General features: G+C 50.5%; 1 protein-coding gene across 2 annotated transcripts in view; it reads right to left on the bottom strand.

The window, feature by feature from the left end:
* AFAP1L1 (actin filament associated protein 1 like 1) overlaps positions 1 to 21,122 on the bottom strand; it is a 55,130-nt gene extending 34,008 nt beyond the window's left edge. Inside the window, exon 1 of one of the 2 annotated variants that reach the window (XM_034780254.1) lies at positions 20,976 to 21,122. In XM_034780254.1, the coding sequence (XP_034636145.1) occupies positions 20,976 to 20,991 (16 nt within the window). In that variant the 5' untranslated portion in view covers positions 20,992 to 21,122. The remainder of the gene's footprint in view (positions 1 to 20,975) is intronic. The other variant, XM_034780255.1, reaches the window with a different exon arrangement.
* Positions 21,123 to 23,952: the final 2,830 nt, after the last annotated feature.

Genomic DNA, 23,952 nt, shown 5'->3' with positions numbered 1-23,952 from the left:
AAATGCCGAGGCAACGCCTTTCGCCAGGACCTTCCTACTCCTCCAGAGGGTACAGCCATGCCACGGGGGGGGGGGGGGGGAACGGGGGACGGGACAGGATAGGATATGGCATGCTGCTAAAGGAGAGACGCATCAAGGAAAGTCCCAGTTAAGGCAGGAAAATCTGAGACATTAGGGATGTCTTGCATCTCCCCTCCCAGCAATGCAGAATTGCTCCCTGCACTGTGTTCTCCAGTCTAAAATGCCTCATCTCTTAGCCTTCTACCAAGTCCCCTGGCCAGGCCCCATGGTGAGCACTAAAACCCTTTCCCTCCCCTGTTTCTGGAAAGCACCAGCACTGATCCATACAGCTCTATTAATGCTAAGGAAACCCAGGGCCGCCATTCGCTTCACCCTACACACCTGCAAACCCTGTTCCCTTTAAAGGGTTCCCTTCTACTCTTATAGTATAAATCCTAGGCAGGCCCCCACAATATTGCTGTGCACCACTCAGCACTGTACAAGTGCTCTGTTCAGCCATGGACAAGTCCTCTCCAGCCGGTAAGACTAGGAGCACTGGAGGGAGTAGAGAGGAGAAGAAAGGATGCCAGGTTAGCAGAAATGGACTTTGCATTAGCATAGTTCTGAGTCTCACCTCCCAGCACCGACGCCCAAGTGACTAGATGGTCACCCGGAGGCAAATTACTCGATGGCAGGATGGAAACAGCTTCTAGACAAATACCACCAGTTAGCAGAGATCTACTTTTGTAAAACAGATTGTAATAGTTTGCCCTTCTCTAGCACCATCCATCATAGGAGCCGAAGCTCTGTACAGACATTAATTAATCCTTCTACAACCCTGTCAAAGTAGGCAAATATTTTTATACCGATTTTGTAGATGGGGCAACCGAGGCATAGAACAATCACATGAGTTGCTCACGATTGCACAGCGGACCAGTGAGACTAGGAAAGGGAATCCAGGAATCTTTCTGATCGGTAGATCACGGTCAGAAGTGGTCTGAGCTGTTTTGCCAGCAGGGCAGAAAACATTTTCACCCCTTCCCTCCCCAAACAGCAGAGCAATCAAAAGAAAGAGCAGAGAGAAAAAAAGCACCAAGTGGCAAGCAGTTCAGTGCCCCCTGGAGGTTGGTGCCCCAGTCCTGACTGCACTCCCTCATGGAGATTAAAGAAGAAACATAAGCAAATCCACCTTTGAGATTTCTCTTTGCCCAAGAAATTGAAGACTCAGGCCAGAGGCCGCCTGGAAACCAGAGCTCAGAGGAAGAGGCTGTGCAGGGCTTTCCAAAGGACCTGGTGTTTTGGGGGTTTGACGTTCCGAGTGGCTTGGTGTCTCGTGCTCTCCCTTGAAAGCATTTGTGTCAACAAACAATTCTGGCCTTGGGGTCTCAATCAGCCGCAGCCGTGAAACCACAGAGCCCTGGAACAGAAACAACAACTGAGACATCAAAGGGCCTCCCTGCTCCCCAGAGGAGAAACTGAACTCCACATCAAAGCTGGCCAGAGGGTCTGAGCAGGTGAATGCAGCCAACAGGAGACCCCACACCCTCACCACAGAGCAGTAGCCTAGCTGATGAGGCATCTATAGGGGGCTCCCCCCTTATCAGGCTTTAAGGGATGGCTCTCACCTGTTTGTTTCTTCAGGGACTTCACTAACTTGCAACTGCTTGTGTTTAACCCCAGACATAGTTACCTGGAGCGCTGCTGGTCTCAGAGGGAGCCCAGTGGGTGTAGGATGGAATAGTGACAGAAGCCTTTCTACTGTAATGACAGCCTGGTCCCTCCCTTGGTACCCTGGGCCTTTCCCAAGGGGGAACTGGTTTCCAGCCACTGCTTTTGAGGTTTGGAAAAGGGAGGGAGGGATTTTTAATTTGCAGGAGATCGGGGTTTGTGGAAGCAGCTGGTTTGGTGCTGGCTCTGCTACAGTAGTGGGGGAGTGGAGGTGACTCAGCTGAGCTGTTGTGGGAAGCCCAAGCCTGGAGTAGCAGAGGTCAGGACTGAAGTGCATTGGCAGAGCCAGTGAGGTAGGACGGCACTGCTCTGCCCAGACCCTGCCTGGCTCTTGCCAGTGCTATCAGCCCCTCGCTTTCTTGAATGCTAAAATTCCCCACCAGAAAACAGATGCGCTGGCCCCCTGCTGGCTGTGCAGTCAGCCCAACCCAGTGTGAGTGTGAATGTGAGTGTGTGTCGGGGTGGGAGAGGAATTCCATCCTCCTGTGCAGAAAGAAGATATTTGACCAGTCCCGCCATTGTGGTGTACCTCCTCTTCCGCTTTGTTTCTTCAGTATGGAGAGCTCTATCTTTGGAGCACTGCTGTTTCCTCAGGGGGATTCCCACATTGCCGTGCCATAAAGGGATTGTTTGGTAGCAGTTAGCAGCTGCTGGCCCTCCTCTGTCCCACACGCTGGCACAGGAGCAAGATGTTGCTGCTAAGTGAACTCCCATCCAACCTGCAAAAAGCAGGGCACAGCAGAGCTTTTGCAGCAGTTTCCCAACCAGCAGAGCCTTGGGGAGGTTTGTTTCACATGGAAAGGACAGTGGCTGGACTCGTAGCATTGATCCATACTCATGGGCTGGTGAAACAACTACGTGATAAGGCCCAGCCACTTACAAGGACAGGTCCAGGCTGGTGTAGAGGAGTCTCCGTGGGTTAATGCACTGGCCTTTCATCTTGGTTCTAATCCTGCTCAGAGGTCACAAGCAGGATACAGAGGCCCTCACCTGCTGCCACGTAGGACAGGTGGGCATGGTGCCCCCTCCCAAGCTTGATTGCAAGGGAAGAGCTGAAATGAAAGTTGATGAGAAAGCATCTCTGGAACCCCCTGCATCTTCTCTGCGCTTGGACCCCCATCCCCAAGCCTGCAGCACCAGAATCACTGAGCTGCCGAGGCCCTGACGTCCTGTCCCTTCCTTCCTCTGGCTGGACATTACAAGCATTTCCTTCCGATCCCAGGTGAAGGCCAGGAGGGGGAGAGTGAGTGGGGGAAAATGATGACCATTGTTTGTAGCTAAAATAAAATACACACTTCCTGTTACTGTAGGCAGGGCCCCAAGACAATGCAGCTGCCAGTGGAGGGCTGTTTAGAGCAAACAAACCAGCAATAAACAGAAACATTTATAGTGCTACTGACCCTTGGAAAGCCATAAATAGGCAGGGAGCCCACGGACAGCCATGGAAGGGGGTGAAGATTGGGGAAGACCAGGGGAAAGGGAATTAGCCTGCTACATTGCACTTTTACAAAGGTGAAAACTCACCCTGGCTGGAATTGCTCAGCTGCCTGGATAGAATAATGCACAGAGAGCAGCTCTGATAATGCAAGATTTATTTGCTTATCATTTATTCAGTGAAATGTGCCCAACTTCATCAGATAAATTATTCACAATGAATAATCCCATCGGCTCTGCACCACAGCTAGTGCTGAACAGACAGCCTGAGGGCCCATATGGGATTCCTTACACTAGAAGCAGGTTCTCCTAACTCCTAGGAGCCCGTCTGTCACACCGTGCCTGGGTTCGGCTGTGCAGGCCACTTCAACTGTAGCTCACATAGGGCCCGGGAACCTGGTTTACTACAGCCAGGAAGGTAGGTCAGGACACCAGGGTTCTTCCTTAGTGGTTTGGGAAGTGCCCTTAGAACTTTAGTGTGCACCTGGACAGCTCCCCAGAGAAGAGTCATGTTTGGGACCATGCAGGCCCCTGCAACATGCTCTCAGCGGCACTTACCCAGTTCTGCTGCCTCCCTCCCTCCTTCCTAACCTGTCCACAAGCCAGCATTCAAGGTCTTGTTTATTCACTGTAAAAGGCTGCGGTTGCTGGAGCAATTTGGCCAGGGCCCCTGCTCGTTCCCCACGCCTCTTCCATTCACCAGCTGCTTTCTTTTCAGTGGGGAAGGAGGTGGAGTGGGTGGAAAGCACAGGCCCCAACAGGCGAGGAAGTTCCCTGGCGTAGGGAAGCTCGGCTCTCCCACCATTGTTCCTTTGTATTGGCTGTATTTTGTACTTCCAGAAGAATTGTTACGAAGCTGGGAAACCTGCAAAGTTTGCTGCCCCTTAGGCCTCTCCCACTGCCTCAAGGGAGGTCCATTGGCGCATGCTGTAGTGGGGATGGATGTCCTAGGAGGGCTAAGTGCACGCAGTTGGGACAGCAAGAAACATGGCAGCAAAGAGGCTGAGAAACACAATGGGGAGAAGGAAGGACTTTCAGAATCCCCCACCTCACCCATTACCCCTGCAGCGTGTGGTGGAATGGCAGGGCTCCCTGCGGTGCCTGCTCCCCACGAGATAGCGCTCAGGCTGTTGGCCCCCCCACCCCCCGACATGGCTGCGTTTCAGTGGTGGTGTGTGTATGCAGGTGATGAAACACCTTTGGATTGACTCTTCTCTAGAGTGCTTTGGTCATTAACAAGCCCACTTAGGTCTTATAGAAGGTTTCCAGAACTGAAGGCCTTGGGGGCTTCATGCAAACCTAGTACCCATACTCAGGCTCACCCACATTGTCTGGCTAGAGAACACCCCAACCGCCCCCCCCTTCTATTATTTCAAGTGCTGAATACGCTGAGGACTGGGTTACTAGAGGCAGTTTGCCCTGGAAGAGCCTCTGCTAGGCTGAGGTGCTCCTTGCGTGGCCCCGACCCAGACACAGTTGTTGCATTCTAGCGCCCAATTGCTGAGCAGGAGCCAATGCTCAGCTCTCCTAAAAGACCATCTCCCCTCATCCCCACCCATATGTGGGTTACAACCCTTCTGACCTCCGACTGCCCCAGAAGGGAATTTACCCATCCCACACATGCAGCAATCCTCCCTGCAGCCTCCCCCAACATTGGGAGACTCTAGGATCATAGACTTGGCTTTGCCTTTCAGAACAGGTTAAAAATCTCCACCATAAGCCAACATCATGTGAGTCAAAAGAGGGATGAGTGTCCCCCTGTCCCATTGTGCTGATTAATAGCCTTACCGGATAACCCTAGACAAACTAGCCTTGAAGGATTAACATGAGATGCACTCAAAGGCAGGGGAAAGGGGGGTGGTGCGGTCTCAGTTCAATTACTAGCTGGCTTCTCTTTTTATACAGGATGAAGGAGCCTGCAGGTTTCAGAAAAGGTCCACTGGCTCCTTTGAACTATCCCAGTGCAGGGGGAGAAGACACAGGAGAGCCAGAGATTAGATAGTGAAAAGGCTGCACACACCAGCAAGGCTGCTGCTCCTTCTTCACCCTTGGCTCCACCGCGGACCGTGACCCGCTGCTGAGAGCAGCTGGCAGCGATGGGGTCCCCTCTGGGCCAGGTTGAAATGCTAGTGTAGATGGGCCCAGACCATTTTCAGTAGTGTTACAGCTGCCAATGTTGCTAGCTGCACTGGGTTCAAGAGGGTTTGGCTCCTGACCACACAGGCACCCATGCTGTTTTCAGCACTAGTTGAGGGGACCAGGAGTCCCCCTGTTGATAAAGGATTGCCTAGAATGGACCATTTTTCCTGGCATAAATAGGGCTTTTGCTATGGAGCTCTTAACACCTTATCAGTGGCAATCCTCTCAATTACACAGGACGATGCAGAGACCCTGGCCCTGATTCTCAGTTATGAACTTGTAGCAGGAGCAAGGAGTGGGGGGCAGGGCAGGGCAGTGCAAGGCAAAAGTGCAGGTGGGCCCTGGGAAGCCCCCAGTAGCTGTCATTCAGTGTGTCCTACATGGCCTAAACCCTTCCTCTTCCTGCCCCATTTTCTACACCAGGGAACAGCGCTGGTTTAGAGCCCTTCCATTAGCTCAGCTCCTTCACTAGCCAGAGGCCCACAGCACAAATGGTATTCTCAGGGAGTTCACTCTACCCCCTTTAAGAAGTCAGAGCAGCAAAAGCGGGCCTTAGTGTAACAGGATGGGGCCTACTACCTCCAATTCATAAAACTGAGTGCATGTGCCAATGGTCCAAGACACAAGGAAGGGGCTGGAGGGAGAAGGAACCCACAATTCTCCATTACGGTAAGGGATTCCAGCTCTGTTCAAGCTTGAGGCATTTTGCTTTTAAGGTTGCCAACTGGCCCTTAGGAAGCAAAATACACATCTCGATCATGGGGTCTGACCCCTACCAAGCTAGAGAACAGACCCCAAGTGGAGAGAGGTAGAGTTACAAACCATAACTGATTTAGCACAAAAAGCCCTCCCTCTTTTGGACTCTCCAAGAGCCAGAACACACTGGATTTAGGGTAAATCTACAGAGCAATTGGAAGATGTGATTGCAGCATGCATAGACATACCTGAGTTAGTTTACATCTGGCTACCTCTAACAATAGCAGTAAAACCACAGCAGCACAGGCTCGCTACTTGAGTACATAAATCAGGGTCCCAGGCGGGCTTGTACTCAGACAGAAAGCCTGAGTCGACACCCACGTTGCTGCGGCATCACTGCTATTCGAGTTAGCTGAGGTATGTCTACATATGCTGCAGTCACATCTCTGACTGCAGCAGCTCCATTGGAGTCACTCCTGACTTATCCCATCATGCATGAGAGGACAATCCGGCCCTGAGAGGTGTCTGCTGACCAGGGGTTTTACCAGCTGGCTCTTTAGCTCACACACACAGTGGGGTTCACTACCTGGCATTTAAATACCGTTTGTGTATACAAATAGTGAGGGAATAAAAACCAAAAAACCCACCATTATGCTTCTTTCCTGTTCCCCAGGGGTTAGAGAGCGACATTGGGAAAGCCCTGCAGCATGTGGGAGCATCATGACACCGCTGCTGGGCAGTTTGGAAGCATTTGCACCCCTCTGCTCCCCACTTTGGCACTACTCAAAGCAAGGATTTGCAGATTATGGCAAGAAGCATAAAGGTGCTTGTGTTATCCTTTAACTAATCACTTGTGTATCTTCATCATTAAATGGATGGAAGCAGCCTGTGCATGGACCTCAAATCCACATCTAGTGACAGTAGGGAAAAAACTCCATTTGACTTCAGAGTAACTCTATACTCACTTAGACCAGGGTTGGATGAGGGCCAGCAAGTTCTCCCCCAGACTGAATTCTGTCAACTCTTTGCACCTCCAGAGGTAAATCTTCAGCTCTATGGCGGAGTTTCCGTTTACCAACCCTTGCCCCACACACGAGCCCCTTCAGTTCAGTAGTCAGACTGATCTCTCATTTGTGGCACGGTAGCGCCAATTAAGTCTGGAGTCATGCCAGGGATGCACTTGGCTGAAGGAGTGGCGTGTTGACTAGCTTTCAATATTCCAGCTACTAGGATCATTTTCAGACAAATGAAACTCCAGGCCTAGAGCATCTGGAGGGAGAAAAGTGCTGCCCTTCACAACAGCATAACCAAACAATGGCTCAAACCCAAGAGATTCAGAACTATACCCTGGCATTTCTAGTACCTTTCTCTGAACTTGCTGGAAGAGGGACGTCTTGTGGTTGTCTGCTTCTTATAGAGTCAATAGAAATGGGAGTGAGGGGATGGGTTATGGTCACGGCTGACCTGTATTTGTTCAGTATACAGTTTGTACATGCAGCTAGTTTGCAGTTCCACATTCTATCTGGGGAGTTGCACAGTTGTGCATGAATTACATGGCTTAAAGAAATGCAAAGAGCTGGTACTTACTATCACCTGTAGGGTTCAGAATTAACATTCTATCAAGGGAAACGGAACACTTTGTGCTGCTCCAGACAGATGTTCTGAGCTAAGAAACCCCAGGGACTCACACTAGGAAGCTTCTTCACAAGCACAAGGCCTACATTTTTTAAAAAAGGAAAGCTAACATTTTGCAGAATCAGAATCCGCCAAGGAGGCTGGATAAATACACAGATGGGAGTGGCCAGGAGTAGGACACCCCAACCTAGTCCAAAAAGCACTTGTAGCTTTTACCCACACTAAGCTTCCGCCCTAGAAAAGCCAGACTGAAGGCTCCAGCATCTTATTTGGATGGGCAACATACCTTTCCTCATGCGAGTAGCCACACTGAAGTCAATGGAACAGATCACACACCTAGGGACTAACTGCATAAGCAAGGGACTGCTCTTGCAGTCTAAAAAAAAAGGATAATACTTCATGTCTCACAAGGATGTTGTGAAGCTTAATACTCTTAAAATGCTTAGAGGTGTGTAGATGAAAGATCCAGGAGAAGGGCTAATTACATATTTTCTAGGGTTCTCAAATTAGGTTGTTTTCACTGGCATGAGCATCACACACGTGGACAGTAGGGATGTGTGGACACACACACATTTTCTTTAAAGTAAGTTTTAATGGATGTTAACAAGAATAGTGAATAAAAATGTATGCAGTGGTGGGTGGTGTAGTCATGTTGGTCCCAGGATATTAAAGGGACAAGGTGGGTGAGGTCATATCTTTTACTGGACCAACTTCTGTTGGTGAGAGAGACGAGCTTTCCAGTTTATACAGAGCTCGTTCTTCTTCAGGTCTGGGAAAGGTACTCCGAGTGTCGCAGCTAAATACAAGGTGGAACAGATTGCTTAGCATAAGTAGTTAACACAGGTCAAGGGACCATTTAAGGTGAAGTGGCCCATTGACACCCCTCCAGTCATGGGGGGAGGAGGGGAAGAAGAAGGAGGATGCAGCTGGGGGTCATTGTTAGTGGGTTACCGATTGTTGTAACAAGCCATAAACCCAATGTCTCTATTCAGTCCCTGATTTTTATAGTGTCTAGCTAAATTATGAATTCAAGCTCCAAAACTCATCTGTTGAAGTTTCTTTTGAGTAGGAGGTGAGACAGAAAGTGATCGCTTTGTGAAAAAGTTTTCACCTACAGGTGACAGGGTGTTTTTCTCTTATCATTTTCCTGGGTGAGCTCATTCAATAGTCTAGTGCAGGGGTCAGCAACCTTTCAGAAGTGGTGTGCCAAGTCTTCATTTATTCACTCGGATTTAAGGTTTTGCGTGCCAGCAATCCATTTTAATGTTTTTAGAAGGTCTCTTTCTAGAAGTCTATAATATATTACTTTACATACAATAGTTTAGTTAATAAGGTTTTTAAAATTCTTAAGAAGCTTCATTTAAAATTAAGTTAAAATGCTGAGCCCCCCGGACCGGTGACCAGGACCTGGGTGTGAGTGCCACTGAAAATCAGCTCGCGTGCCACCTTTGGCACACGTGCCATAGGTTGCCTACGCCTGGTCCAGTGATTGTCTGGTTTTCTCCAGATTGAAGGGCTGAAGTAGCCTGTTAAACACAATCCCTTGAAATAGATGTTAACTACTCAGGCTAAACTCTTTTCCACCCTGTATTTAGTCCACCCTGTATTGGTCTACACTATGGACCTTACAGTGGCACTGCTGTACTGATGCAACTGCACTGGTGTAAGATCTCCTGTGTAGCCACTCTATGCCAGTGGGAGAGAGCTCACCTTTTGACATAATTAAACCACCCCCAATGAGCAGCAGTAGCTATGTGAGTGGGAAAGCATCTCCCATTGACACAGCACTGTCTACACCTGCACTTTTGTTGGTGTAATTTATGTTGTTCAGAGGGGTGTTTTTCCACACACAAATTATACTGACAAAAATGCTAGTGTAGACAAAGCCTCACCCACCTTGTCTCTAACAGAAATACAAGAATACAGCTGCCTTCACATTGATTCATAGAAGTGGAAAAGCCCCATTAGGTTACCTAATCCATCCCCTGCCATTGGAGGATTGTTCTCATCGGTATATTCTCCAATGTGTACTAGAGAATAGCTGCACAAATCCAAAACATGAGCTATCCAGATAATTATTAACAGATCATTGAAACTCACACAAAACAACCCCAGTAACTGAATTGGATATAAAAAATAAATTAAATATACACAGCTAGATACACAAGGGTTTGATGGTTGCTTTAGTGCTATACTTTGTATTATAGACCTTGAAGTCGGAGGATGGGGAGGTGCCAGAGAAAGGAGAATATTAGCAGACTCTCCGAAAGGTTTGTGTGGTTTGTTACAGTTAAAGCCAGGAGAAAAAGCAAACTGAACTCTCCTGAAATGGACACGTTGCAGCTGTCGGTCCTCTGGTCAGAAGGGGGCTATTGCTTGGGATTTTCTTTGGCTTAGTAAAACAAAACAAAGAAAATAAAGGCACCATGACTACTGCATATATTCACAAACAGCAATGCCATGCCTGAGTGCCCCCTGTGCAACGCAGAACAGGTCTGCTCGCCTGCGGTGGGAGATCCCTGCAGCTCAAAGCTATAGTGTGGCAAGTGGCTCCATCAGTGTTGAATTGCACAACTTTGATCAGTTCCTATACCAGCCTTTGCCCCCTTTACCTCATCTGCCACACACACGTACGTTTCCCAACCTAGTTACAAACATGGTTCCAATCTGTGGTGTAGACTGGATTGTAACCATGGCCCATAGCTTTATAGGGAAGGATTACAGGTTTGGGTCACTTGATTAGAGACCAAATTATAATCGCATTATCACGGAGTGTGGGAGAGTTAGGGCTCTGCACCCCCCACTTTCTGCAATTTACCATGACTCTTAGCCAGCCAGTAAAACAGAAGGTTTATTAGACGACCGGAACACAGTCCAAAACAGAGCTTGTAGGTACAGACAACAGGACCCCCTCAGTCAGGTCTGTCTTGGGGGGCAGGGAGCTTAGACCCCCAGCTCTGGGTCACTCCCTCCATTTCCCCAGCCAGCTCCAAACTGAAACTCTCCAGCCCCTCCTCTTGCCTTTGTCTCTTTCCTGGGCCAGGAGATTACCTGATCTTTGTTCTCCAACACCTTCAGTTGGCACCTTTGCAGAGGAGGGGCCCAGGCCATCAGTTGCCAGGAGACAGGACATCAGCCATTTTCTGTGCAGACAGCATCAAACTGGCCCTCTGGGGCTCTGCAACAACCACACACCCTTATTCCACCACCTAGATACTTAAGAACCGCATAGGGGAAACTGAGGCACTCACACAGTATTCAGAAAAAACATTAAGAACATTCCCACTTTGTTACACTCATGTACAGTGTAAATCTGGAGTATCCCCATTGAAGTCAATGGAGTCACACCAGTGTAAATCTGGTGCAAGAGATCAGAATCTGGGTGTATACACTTCTACCCCCATATAACGCGACCCGATAAAACACGGGTTTGCATATAGCGCGGTAACCCCAGGGCTCCAGCAGCAGGGCTTGGGCGGTGCTTTAAAGGGCCCGGGCTCCCTGCAGCGGCTGGAGCCCGGGGCTCTTTAAATCACCACTGGAGCCCTGCCGCTGCTACCTCGATATAACGGGGTTTCACCTATAACGCGGTAGGGATTTTTGGCTCCCAAGGACCCTGTTATATCGGAGTAGAGGTGTATTTACAACCACTCTCTTGAGAGCACTTCATGATATCTTAAACAATGAATGAAGAGAGGGCTGAAATGCCCTTTTAAAGGAATAGCCAGCCAGGGTGCAGACCTGCTGAGTAATGTATAAAAACAAACTTAAGACCAAAGGAGCGAGTGTTCGGATTACTCAGACCCCAGAGTAAACCCTCTTTTTAAAGCCAAGTTCTGGCATCGGTCTCTTCAAAACAAACCCTGTGGAGTGCAGAAAGCAGCGTTTGCCTGGCCTCAGTGCATGGCCCTCCCCTTAGATAGGAGACAAGGAGATAAGGGCCCAGGAGACCACAGAGACTGGAGTGGGGAGCTGCTCAGTGGCACAGTTCTGGAGGGCAAGCCAATGCAGAGAGCCAGACCCCCTGTCAGGAGGGAAATGCCCCCCCTTTGTAGTCCCTTTCAAGACCCCAATTAAAGCTGCCCCAAGGGACATGCATTTCCTGCACTGGGGTTTTCTTTCCTGGATTGGTATTGATTTTGGGAAATGAAAGGATGCAAATAGCTCATGAATAAAACCCACAGACGAGGAGGCTTCAAAGAGCCTCTGGGAAGCTGCAGCCGAACAGACAAGGACAGAGGTTTCCATCGCCTCCTCTGGGAGGCAGAGGACAAACACACAAACAGGAAGGGCCCCGTGGTAGGGTAACAGCTATTTTTACCTTCAAAGCACTCAGTGACCAGCTCCCTTGTGAGCGGTCACAACCCCCGGCCCAGGAAAGGTGGGTCAGTATCCTTAGCCCCATTTTGAAGATGGGGAAACGGAGGCAGACAGCTGTGTGTGATACTTATACAAAAGATTGGGTGCGGAAGATGAAAAGCCATCTCTACAGGCACTACAAGAACCTGGAAGCAACATCAGGAAATCCTCCCAGGCCGAAGCTTCCCCACTGCCAGAGCCATTAGCTCACGATGCTGGGAGAGGATCCAAAATACTGGGTTTGTCTTTGCTTACCCACCTCTCTCTCAGAAACCCGTTGGCTCCACCGTGCCCTCCCCCACATCAACCTCAAGCTCCAGAACAGCTAAGATCATCGCTAATTGTGTTCACTGCGGTGGAAATTCTGTACACTCAGTAGTCCAGGGCTCAGTTACTCCAGCCAGCATTACAGCTGGCCCCCTGGCATCACTTACTGCTGAATGCTGCAGAGACAAGAGTACAGCCCCGATGGTTAGCAAGGTACAAATGGGGGTCTCTATAAAGTAGATCTCTAGAGATCCTGTAGGGCCTGAGTATCCTCTGGAAGGGGCTGGGGACCCTCCACTCCTATTAAGTCAATGGGAGCTGAAACCACTCACACAACCCTGCAGGATTAGGCTCATATAGATGTCACAATGTCCCAGAATACTTAGGGGTAAATAATTCAGCTTCAGCAGAGAACAGCCAAGGAACAGGGAAAAATAAGACACAAAGAAAAAAATAATGTTTAGATTTGGTAGAGTCAGTGAGGGGACATGGGGAGACTGGCCCAGACTTCCATGAGCTGCAGAGCAGAAGGCTCTTTCCCCGGCTGTGGCCAGAATGGGTGAACAGACAAGATGAAGCTGTGGCTGGAGAAGCAGAGGATGGAGCACAGTAAGATCCAGCCCATGAGGTCAGCAAACCCACAGAGAGCTTAAAAAACCTGCACCCTGGACAGTTTTGACCTAGAACCTGAGGACGCTGTGTGTGACTTGTCTGAGCACCACAGGAGTCTGTGGGTGGCTCAATCACCCTCAATAGCCCAGAGTGGGAGCTCCTTTTCTGAATTCTTTGCCAACCTGATTTTTTCCTGAAGCGAGGAGTTCCCGGTATACAGAGTCTCAGTTTAAAATAAATAAAATAAATAAATAAAAGAAAAACCAAGATGAAAAAGCTCTCCAAAGCACTACTTTCTGTGCCTGGCATGTGCAGCAGGCATGCACTACCACTGCACCCAACTAAACCATGTTAGCAAGTGACCAGGAGCCCAAGGGCTGCTCTTAGTTTGCACAACCTGGATCTAATTGCAGCACATCCACCGCAGCACCCTGCACCTTGATCCAAGCAGCTATTGAAGAGCAGGATGCCGTGGGGAAATGTGTGCGGGTAGCACTTTGCCCACTATCAATGCACAGCATTGGTGTTTCACAGGGAAAGTTGACATATTAGATTGCCTACCCCTGCTCTATGGCATGCGTGCCAAAGGTGGCATGCGAGCTGATTTTCAGTGGCACTCACACTGCCCGGGTCCTGGCCACCAGTCCGGCGCGCTCTGCATTTTAATTTAATTTTGAGTGAAGCTTCTTAAACATTTTAAAAACCTTATTTACTTTACATACAACAATAGTTTAGTTATATATTATAGACTTCTAGAAAGAGACCTTCTAAAAACATTTAAATATATTACTGGCACGCAAAACCTTAAATTAGAGTGAATAAATGAAGACTCGACACACCACTTCTGAAAGGTTGCCGACCCCTGTATTAGAGGGCCACAGAGAAAGCAAAACTTCGCGCCCGGGACAGCAGTGTGGTAGAAGGAGACTCTCCCATGAATGACTGTGCACACTGAAGGGATACCATGGCCTGTGATTTGTGCTCCCAGTAGGTTCCTTCCAGCCCAGCTGAGAGCAGGATAAGGGTATTTTCTCAGCTGAGACCAGCCCTTCCCTTTCCGCCCATTGCGGAATGCCATCAGGAGAATCAGGTGCAGCATCAAGGTCATGGATTTCCTATCAGCTTAACCCTTCCTGTGCTGGAGAGGACAAGCCAACTTAGGGTACATCTACACTACAGGGGGGAGTCGATTTAAGATACGCAAATTCAGCTACGTGAATAGCGTAGCTGAATTCGACGTATTGCAGCCGACTTACCCCGTTGTGAGGACGGCGGCAAAATCGACTTCTGCGGCTTTCTGTCGGCGGCGCTTACTACCACCTCCGCTGGTGGAGTAAGAGCGCCGATTCGGGGATCGATTGTCGCGTCCCAACGGGACGCGATAAATTGATCCCCGAGAGGTCGATTTCTACCCGCCGATTCAGGCGGGTAGTATAGACCTAGCCTTAGAACATTAACCAGGGAAAAAACCCAAACAAAAAATCAAGACACCTTACAGCCTTGGACACATGTGGAGATTTCTGATTGGCTGCTAGTGATGTCAGGCAGGTTTATAGAAATTCTCAGATCTGTTGTCTAAGTCTGCATTTAATTTCAGGATACAGTGGCTGCTCAGGGGACAGGAATTGGGGTTGATGGGATATATATATATATATATATATATATATATGTGTGTGTGTGTGTGTGTGGTAGCTTCTATTCCTGACCGCAGCAAGTCCTAGGCAGGTTTCTACCCCATGCTGTGCCTCAGTTTTCCCCATCTGTAAAATGATACTAGGTCTGTACAAAGTACCAGCAACGAAATTCAAGCCCTTTGAAATGAGGTGTTGTCACATTTTGGTTTATTTCATTCAGTTTTACCAAAAACTTGCAAAGTTCCGGGATTTTAAAAGTTCAAAAAATCCAGAAACCACCCCTCCCCCGCACACACAGTTGAACCTTCCTTTCTAATGAATTACCAGGATGTCTCCCTGCTGTACTGACGCTTGATTAGCAAAAGACATTTGGTGTCACCCAGCAGTTGGGTTCACTGCGATTCTGCTTTTAGGACCGAGTGTGTGAAAACAATGCTGTTGGAGGAAAAAGACCATGGCATTTGTAAGATTTCTAATTGCAAAATTAATTACAGCAAAGTTTAATTTTCATATCAGACTATGAAACATCAATGGTCTCACTTGTTTCCAGCAGAAGCCTGCCCTTTTTTTGAGACAAATGTCATGAAAAGCAAAATGTTGGGGCCACAGTGACTCAGAACTAAACTGCAAATACAGGGGAGTGGGAGGGTTGGGTTGGTGAACCTTCTTAAATAATACACTTATTTTCACAGTCCTGGGCAATCCTTTCCTAGTGCCTAGAGGGAAGGATCAAGTTTAAATGAAAAGCAGTTTGAGCTCCTTGGCTGGAAGGCGCTACAGAAGGGCAAAAAGATTTTAGTACTAGACCCGGATGAAAGCCAATGCAGTCTCTTTGGCCTCATGTGGGTATCCACCAGCCCCAGGTGGTGTGGATGAGCCCTGCTCACCACACTTTTTGCAAGCTTGAGGGGGTAGTGCACGGAGCTGTTTGTTCATGCTGTGTTCCAGCACGGCTGGGCTTGCGTCATCTACTGCATCTGAACAACAGAGTCAGAGGGCCTTGACGCTAACAGAGTGCTCACTCTGGAGAGTAGCATTTCCAGGTTATAGTGAGCTCTGGAAACTGGGCACGGTTTCCACACCACACTGTATGCAGGACAGCCCTCTGAGTGACAAGTTGCCTGCCCTGCAATAGCCTGTGGAGCGTGGAACAAAATAGATATCCATTGCCAGTGGACTAGTAAAGTGCACAGGTCTGCTTGTGGCTTTTCCCCATCCCAAGTAGTCACCCTCTATTGATGTGAGGAGGCTGGCAATGTGCGGGATGGTATCACTCCAGCTATCCAGGCTGAGGTGCTGGGGAGGAACCCAACCACTGGAGTCACAGCTGTTCCTCTTTTCCCAGGATGGTCCTTTCTGAAGCTTATTTGAACGTAGTGCTCTAGCAAAAGGCACCCCGCTCATGTCAGAAAACTTTGTCCTAACTAGAGAAGCCTGAACCAGAACCCCAGATCTAAACACCTCCATACTTGGGGCTCCGTCACATCTCCAGTTACAACCTCCTCTGATCCAGCAGATGCAAAGTAAGAAGCAGATTATGGCTCAGGGATCTGGAGCCAGACGAGCTTGAACTCAGCACAACCTGAGTGGCTGGTTGCTGTTGGCCACTGCTGGGGTGGTTTGATCAAGGATTCAGGAGTGTGAGTAAACCTGGTGAGGCACTGGAAGATGGAGTCCCTCCATGGAAGTGCAAGGCTAGCAGGGCCAGCTTCATGGGTGGGCAACGCAGGCAACAGCTCAGAGCACTGTGGCCAGGGGCACCATGGTCAAGAGCAGTGTTTCTCAAACTGGGGGTCCCAACCCAAAAGGGGGTCACAAGGCTATCATAGGAGGGCAGTCGGGAGAGCGGCAGCTGGTGGCTGGGCACCTGGCTCTGAAGGCAGTGCCGCCACCAGCAGCAGCACAGAAGTAACAGTAGCATGATATTGTAAAGACATCACCAAAATACAAGCTCGCCCAGGGCACCGTTTCCCCTAAAGCCAGGCCTGGCAGGAATTCTGGTTTCCAGAATGAGCTGCTGAAGTTATTGGAGCTCCTGATGTCTGGGTGACTGGGGGCTCCTTGTTGCCTGCAGTTCCATTCACAGTGCCTGCCCTATTACCTTTATCTTCCCCTGGAATTGCTGCACTCCAGGCTGATGTTCTACGGGTAGAGTGGTGGAGGAAAGGAGCATATGCAGCAATGGAAACCCACCCAAAAGGAAGGGCTTCCATTGCTCTTCTCTGGTTTGCACTGAGCTATAAAAAGCTGCTGCCTTTTAGTCCGGTTAGAATTGCAGCAGCTTAGTTTCCAGAGGAAGGAATGGCTGCAATGTGGGGGGAGAGCTCTCCACTTGCCTCGGAAACCAACAGCTGGGCTGATACGATATTTCTCACCCCCTCACCCTCTCCACACACCCGTCTGCTGGGCTGCATTTTAGTAGAGGCTGGGATTCCGGCAGCAGAATTTTAGGCAGCAGATCAAGTATGATCCAGGATCCCTCCCACAAAGCCCAGCGCTTCCTTGTTCCTGTGGTGAGATGAAGTCAACTTTAGCCCTGGTGCATCTCCATTGGCATCAGTGGATTTACACCAGGAGGAATTTGGCCTGAGAGCTGGAATTTTAGAGAAGCCAAAGAGTCAGGAAAGAGCAAGTAAAGGCAAGAAGCAGTGGGTCCATGAGGGCTGTATCCATAGCTATCTAACACAATGCTCAGATTAGTTGCTTGAGCTGGCCTGTCTCTTGTTAAATTAAACGGCCCCCTCCCCACACCACTCATGGCTTGTTGCTAAAGGCTCAAAAATCAGAACCTGTCAATAAGGGAGATCAGTGCAGACACAAGCGCGCACACGCAGAGCATTATTACACAAATCACAAGAGTTTTCAAGTTCCACTGCTCAGGAGCTTACAGGAGGGAGCAGGAAAGCTGGACCCTTCCCTGGGGACAAGAGTTTTCTGCACAACCTCACCTGCAAAGCATTCGGCTCACCCGGAGAATGAAACGCAGTAGGGCTAAGGGCCAGAGAAGCACTAAGCAGAGATAAGGGGCAGAGCATGCATGGTGTGGAAGTAGCACTGGATGTGGCTAGAGGGCAGAATATAGGCAATGCGGGGGGACATGGACTTTTCTATCCAGTGTGAAGGACCCAGCCCTGCAGTTAGGAAAGGGGAGCCCCAGGACACATCTGAAGTTTCTCTCCAGTCACTGATGCTCCTTCCAGAAACCACACAAAGCATAGAGGGCTCCCAGATCCTGCAGATGATAAACAGAAGGGCAGCAGGACGTTTAGATTAGCACAGAGCAGTCCGGGTGCCAATGGCAATTTATTGTAAACATGAAAGGAGAGCGTGCAATTGCTGCTGAAGTTACCATAGAAGGCACCTAGGAGAGAGAAGCAGCAAAGCAGAGCTCAGCACAGGCAAACATCAGCCCTTACTTGAATAGTCACAGCTACTCTACACTGAAGAGTTACATCGGCACAGCTACGTCTCTCAGTTAAACAGGCCTTAGCACAAGCCCCATGATGAGTCCGAGTCAGCTGGCACAGCCAGCCATGGGTGTCTAATTGCAATGTAGACAGACCCTCAGAGCACCCAACTGGAAACTCATCTTACTAGGGAGCCCCCCGGATGCTGGCATTTCAGACATATTAAGACATATTTTTAAGAGGCCACTGATTTCAAGTGCCCATTCTGAGATGCCTGAAAAATCAGGCCTCAAGTATCTCAAGTTGCACACTCAGGATCAGTGGCCTCTTTTGGAGGCTTTGTGCATCAGCCCTTTAATTCCTTCAGCCCATTAGTTCGTTAACATTTGCACTCCTGTGACAAGCAGATTAACACCCAGCACAGGCTTCACACACCCAAATAAAATGGCCACATACAAGAGGTTACAAGCACTGTACTGCATCAGCTGCATACACCTTAACCCCTTCCTTTCCTGTGAGGTTAGGATTAGCTCCATTGCACAGGTGGGGAAACTGAGGCACAAAAAGCAACATGACTCTTCCCCCAATTCCCAGAGGAAGTTAGGATACAGAAAGCTCTGCCACTGATTCCCAGTTCCATTATCTGACTCCCTAGACAGACATGTGGTCCAAGTGGCCAAGGAATGACCCCTGAGCACCATTCTCAGTACTGTCCTGATCACCACGCACCCAGCAAGGCTCCCTCACCTGAGAGAGTGCCCCTGCCCCAGCTGTGAGAACTAGTCCCAGCCCCTTTGCTGGCTAGAGCAGGTCCCTATGCCAGCTGGCTGTGTGGCTGGCAGATAGGGTGACCTGTGTTAGTTAATGAAGGAGAGGGCTGTCGGCCTTCTCCTCAAGCCCCATCCTTCATGGTGGATAGGCAACAGGCTCTGAACACTGAGCAACCTTGCAATGAAAAATAATAATAAATCCCCACACAAGTTTCCACTAAGGAAACACCACCCATCCTTTTACATAAAGGGAAGGGAAACACTTGACCCTCAGAAGATTTATCTGCTGCTAATGCAGGGCTGACAAGCCAGCTCAGAGCATTCCCACTTTTCACAGCAGAAGTGACCCCTTTGGGTGGCTCATTCTCCTAGTCTCTCCTTCATCCCATTGGCCCTGTACCAATGCACTACAAATGCTAGCAGTGCTTACAGTGGAGTCATCACTCCTTTCCAGTCCAGCGATGCTCCTCCCAGATCTGAAAGTTGGGATCTTCATTACAAGTTGCTGGGTCAAGCAGGATTATTTATAACTACAAATCAAAGCCCTGTAGCTAAAGGAGATTGGCTCCATAGACAGATTTAGGAATGCGTATACATAGAGGAGGTATGTATAGCACTTACAGACAGTAGCAATAACACTCCCGTCTGAGAGCTACCAGCACCCCTGCTCTGTCCTGGGCTAGGAAGCACCTTCCACAGATGGTCTCGGGTGGAACTTCTCTCCTGGGCTGATTCACTCAATGCAGGAACACAATCCTAGATTACAATGTAATTATTTTCCTTATTGTTCTTATTCATCCCTTAATTTTTTTTTTAAACTAGGCTACTTTCCGTCATGAATTTCTCCCAGTTTGGACAGTGAAACATGGACCCCAAAGTCGCTAACTTTTGTTCTAGTCAAGGTTGCTCTCAGCTTCTCCAGCACTAGAACAATATTGTGATATTTGTATCGAAGCCACCAAGGGGGAGGGGGGGGTTATTAGTTAAAGATGCTGGCTCTGTAATTTACAAAACATTTCGAGGAAACATCCCTATTGATCTTAGGTTTTGTTAAAAAATACATACAGAGCCTGGGCCAAATCTTGAAGTCCTGCTCAGGCAAGAAATGCCTATTGACTGCAATGAAGGTTTTGTTTGAGTAACGCCTGATTTAAATCCTAAAGAACTTCAGGATTTGGACCCGTTAATTTGGGGATACATTGGGCCCAACAGCCTATAAACGAAACTCAGTAACCTTCTCCCGCCCAGAAGTGGAGTTGGTTTACAATCCACTGTGCAGTGAGACTGTAGGGCCCAGTCCTCCAACGCTGCCATGTAGCTCTTGATCCGTGAGCAGCCCCATTGACCCCAGCGCGACTACCCCCGTCAGCAAACACCACAGCCGCTAGGCAGCACTTGGCGAAACATAGGGTGACCAGACAGCAAACGTGAACAATCGGGAGTGGAGAGGGGATAATAGGAGCCTATGTAAGAAAAAGACCCCAAATCAGGACTGTCCCTATAAAATCGGGACATCTGGTCACCCTAGCGAAACAGGGCAACGCGGAGGGACCCGCCGCTGGGTTAGCGAAGGCCATTCAGTGCACAGGTGCCAGGCAGCGCCACCTGGCCGCAAGGACACTGCTAGGGGTTCCCAGCCATTCCTGGGGCCCTAGGAAGCGCCTTACCAACCAGAGACAAAGACAACGGGTCTGCTGCTGCCATGCCAAGCACCTCAGCCCCCCTGGAGTAACAGCTCCCCACAGCTCCCTGGCTGCAGCCCCTGCTGCCCCAAACACGCACTAGGGCCCCTGGGACGGGACCAGCCTCTCAGAAGACCCTGGCGAGTTCCCCCCAAGCCAGGTGCTCTTCCCAGGCTCCCGCACACAATGGGCTGCCCGCCCCCCAGCCCCCCGCGGAGAGCAGCGGTGGGTGTGGCAAGGCCCTTTCGGACCAGGAGATGGGAGAGGATCGGACCTGTGCTGGGTAGTTATACCCTGGCCTGCCCCCTCGCTAAATCCCGGGGGATCTGCCTGGGCTGGGGCGGGCACCTTCCAGCCCCTGGACAGCAGGAGCGGTGCCGGGCGCACGCCGCGCTCAAAGCGAGGAGCAGGCAGCGGCGCCCAGCCTGCGATCCCGCCGGCGGCTGGGCACTAGGGACCGGGTCTGACCCCGCTGCCCCCGGGAGAACCCACCGCAGCGCCCCGCCCGTGCCCGCAGCCCCCCGGCCCGGGCAAACACACCCAGCCCGCGCGGGGAAGCGCGACCCCAGAGCCAGGGCTGCCCGGGCACAGCCCCGAACGAGCCGCGCTTACCGCTCAGCCTGTCCATGCTGCCGGGGGTGGACGGGCGCGAGGCGGCAACGAGGGGCGCGGGGTCCCGGCCTGGAGCGCCCGGTGTCCGGCCAGAGGATGCGCCTGTCTCGCCTGGTACAGAGACGTCAACCTTTAAACCAGCTGCCCCGCCCGCCCTGCGCTTCCCCGGCGGGGTGCGGGGTCTTAGCGCCCGCCTAGCCCAGGCGCCGCCGCACCAGCGGCACAGCCCCGCGCTAGGCTCAGCTGGGAGGACACCTCTGCCGCCTCCTGCCCCTCCTCTCCCCCCCAGCCAGCCCCCGCCCCTCGCTCCTGCCCCCCACATCTCCCTAGCCAGCCCCCACCCCGCCCACCTCTCCGCCCCCCAGTCAGCCCCTCGCCTTGCCCACTGCTCCTGCCTCCCACATTCTCCCCAGCCAGCCCCCACTCCAGCCACCTCTCTGACCCCACATTCCCCACTGCTCCTGCCCCCACATTTCCCCAGCCAACCCCTCATCCTGACCACCTCTCCCCCCCAGCCAGCCCCACACCCTCCCGTGCTTCTGCCTCCCAAGGTCCACCCCACAGCCACACCTTACATCCACACACCTCTCCTGCTCCCCCACAGCTAGCACCTCACTCCACCCACACACTCCCCTCACACCCAGAGCCTCACCGCAGCCACCCAGCTCTCCTGTTCCCCCCTTGCCTCTGAGCCAGCAGCACCTCACCCACCCCAATCCCTCAGCCTCTCACCCAGAGATCCCTAAGCACTGTGCTGCCACACCCTGTTCCTCTATTTGCCACACACACACCAGCTTTTCTCCCCCTCCCCAATACCTGTCCACCAGCAAAGCTCAAATGTGGTGGGGTGCTGAGCAAGCCAAGAGGAACACAAGCAAACCGCAAATCAGGCAGAGCTGAACAACAGGGGATACTTTTAACAAAAAACAACAACTCTTCTCTTGTTTCCTGAGTCAGCACTTTTACTGTACATGGCCTGCCTGAGGATCCTGGGGTGAGCGTGAGTCTGTGTGGGGTGGAGGAAAGCTGAGTCTAAAATGAGGGGCGGTGATCAGGATGTTCTCCCCCTGCCCTTACACTAATCCCCCCAATACACCCCCTTACTCATTTCCATAATGACAGGCGCAAGGCTTTCCTAGCCTGAGAAATAGGCCAGCTTTCAGTTTCCTCCCAGGTGAAACCCTAATCACTCTCCTTCCCCTCTGCTGTGCTTCTGTAACTCCCAAGCTGCTTTTCCTTTCAGGGTTCTGGGGTGTTCCCCTTGTACTCGGGATCTTGCATCACAGCTGGGGTGACAGGTGACATCTCACATGGCAGGGAGTAACCATCTGGAGTAGTAGAATTCCCATAAGTACACAGTCTGTGTGGGAGTGAAGCCCAAGGGGTTCATCCTGATCTGGGCTTGGAATTCATCACCTGCTTATCTTCTGCTGGCTTTACAGGATGGATCAGGGTAGGGTATGTTGTTGATAATCACTGGGACTGAACAGACACTCCTGGCAGTGCTCCCCTAATGCTTTTGTGAGGTTCAAGTGTGCAAGGGGTAGAGGTCAGCCCCCAGCCAGTAACACTGACCCTGCTGGGCTCCTGCCTGCACAGACAAAGGGGCTGGCATGTTTTGAGTCCTCCACACCCAAGTGTGTGTTCGGGGAAAGATGGATTTGCAGTGTTGTCTACCCAGAATAGATAAACATGGACAGTGTCAGTGGAAACTCCCCCCGAATCCCCAACACTGCTTTCCCTATGTTTCCAAGTCATTGTGGAAATACCAGCTCTGTCCAGAGAAGTTCAGACTCTCAGGTCTGCTGGTACCTCAGCCTCTCTGCTGAGATTGCAAACACGGGGGCCAGTTAATGTTTCTCCTGGCAGTCATTTTCATGATGTGCACATTTGTTTGCAGAGAACTCCCAGACTCATCTCACAGGACCTTTCAAATCCTTGTGACTTTTAGGCACTACTACTCCAGGACCAGAGCTGAATGAGTGATGCAGAGGCAAATACCTCTATAGCCCATTAGCACCCCCAAGAGCCAACTAGCCCCCAGGAGCCAGCTGCCTTCCCAGACACGCTCCCTCCCCTGTGCTCCCTCCCTAACCCCATCTGGGAACCCAGATTGCTTTATTTTCTCAGAGCACATTGGGTTTGCTGCAGCTAAACTGCAAATAGATCTTTTCCTCCAATTCAAATTCTGGTTAGTGGTGGAAGGCACACGCAGGCCACAGCCTTCAAAGCAACTATAGAAATGGCCAGCTGGGCCCAGACAGGCTTGTGGTTGTGGCCTGCAAAGCACTAAAATTAGCAGATTAGAACCAGCCAGAACAATGGTCTTCATGGAAAGATTTTAATGCCCCCACCTCACCCTTCTCCTTGTGGTGGCTGAACTCCTGGGGGAGCAGAGCATAAGGTAAACACTACTTGCTGCAGGGATTGGCTCCTTAGAATTCAGTAGGCTGCCTCACTGGAGAAAAGATCTGATGGGATGGGAATATAGCCTGTACTGCTACAGACATGGTGAACACAAAGGTGACAAGGAGACAGCCCTGTCTGCTGCCCCCTTAAGGTATATCCAGGAACAGCACGTCTGCTAATAGCATATTCCGCCAGCCAAGGAAATTGCTCCCAGTGTGTTTGGTAAATCTTCTCGAAGCCCTGAGCAGCCCTGCCAGATTTTTTGCACCTTCCTTGCTTTTTGAGAGCAGCTGCCTCCATTTGTCCTTTGTACTTTCATTATTTTTTTCTACCGCATGACCTTTCCGGTCAACCTCTCATGGGCCCAACAGAGTTTTGCCATTGATTTCAGTGGGAGCTGGTTTGGCCCACCAGTATTCACACATAGCTTGTTGCTGGGTGAGCCTAAGTGGATGGGGTTAGGTAAGTGAAGGAAGGTGCTTTGCCTCCATCATCTTGGGCCCTTTGGCATGCTGGCTAAAATCTGTGTCTCCCCTGCTGAGGCTTCCGTTCCCAATTTACCCTAAAG

Source organism: Trachemys scripta, chromosome 8, assembly GCF_013100865.1.
Source record: "Trachemys scripta elegans isolate TJP31775 chromosome 8, CAS_Tse_1.0, whole genome shotgun sequence".
In the NCBI taxonomy this organism is placed as follows: domain Eukaryota; kingdom Metazoa; phylum Chordata; order Testudines; family Emydidae; genus Trachemys; species Trachemys scripta.
This window is presented reverse-complemented; position numbering and strand designations above follow the sequence as displayed.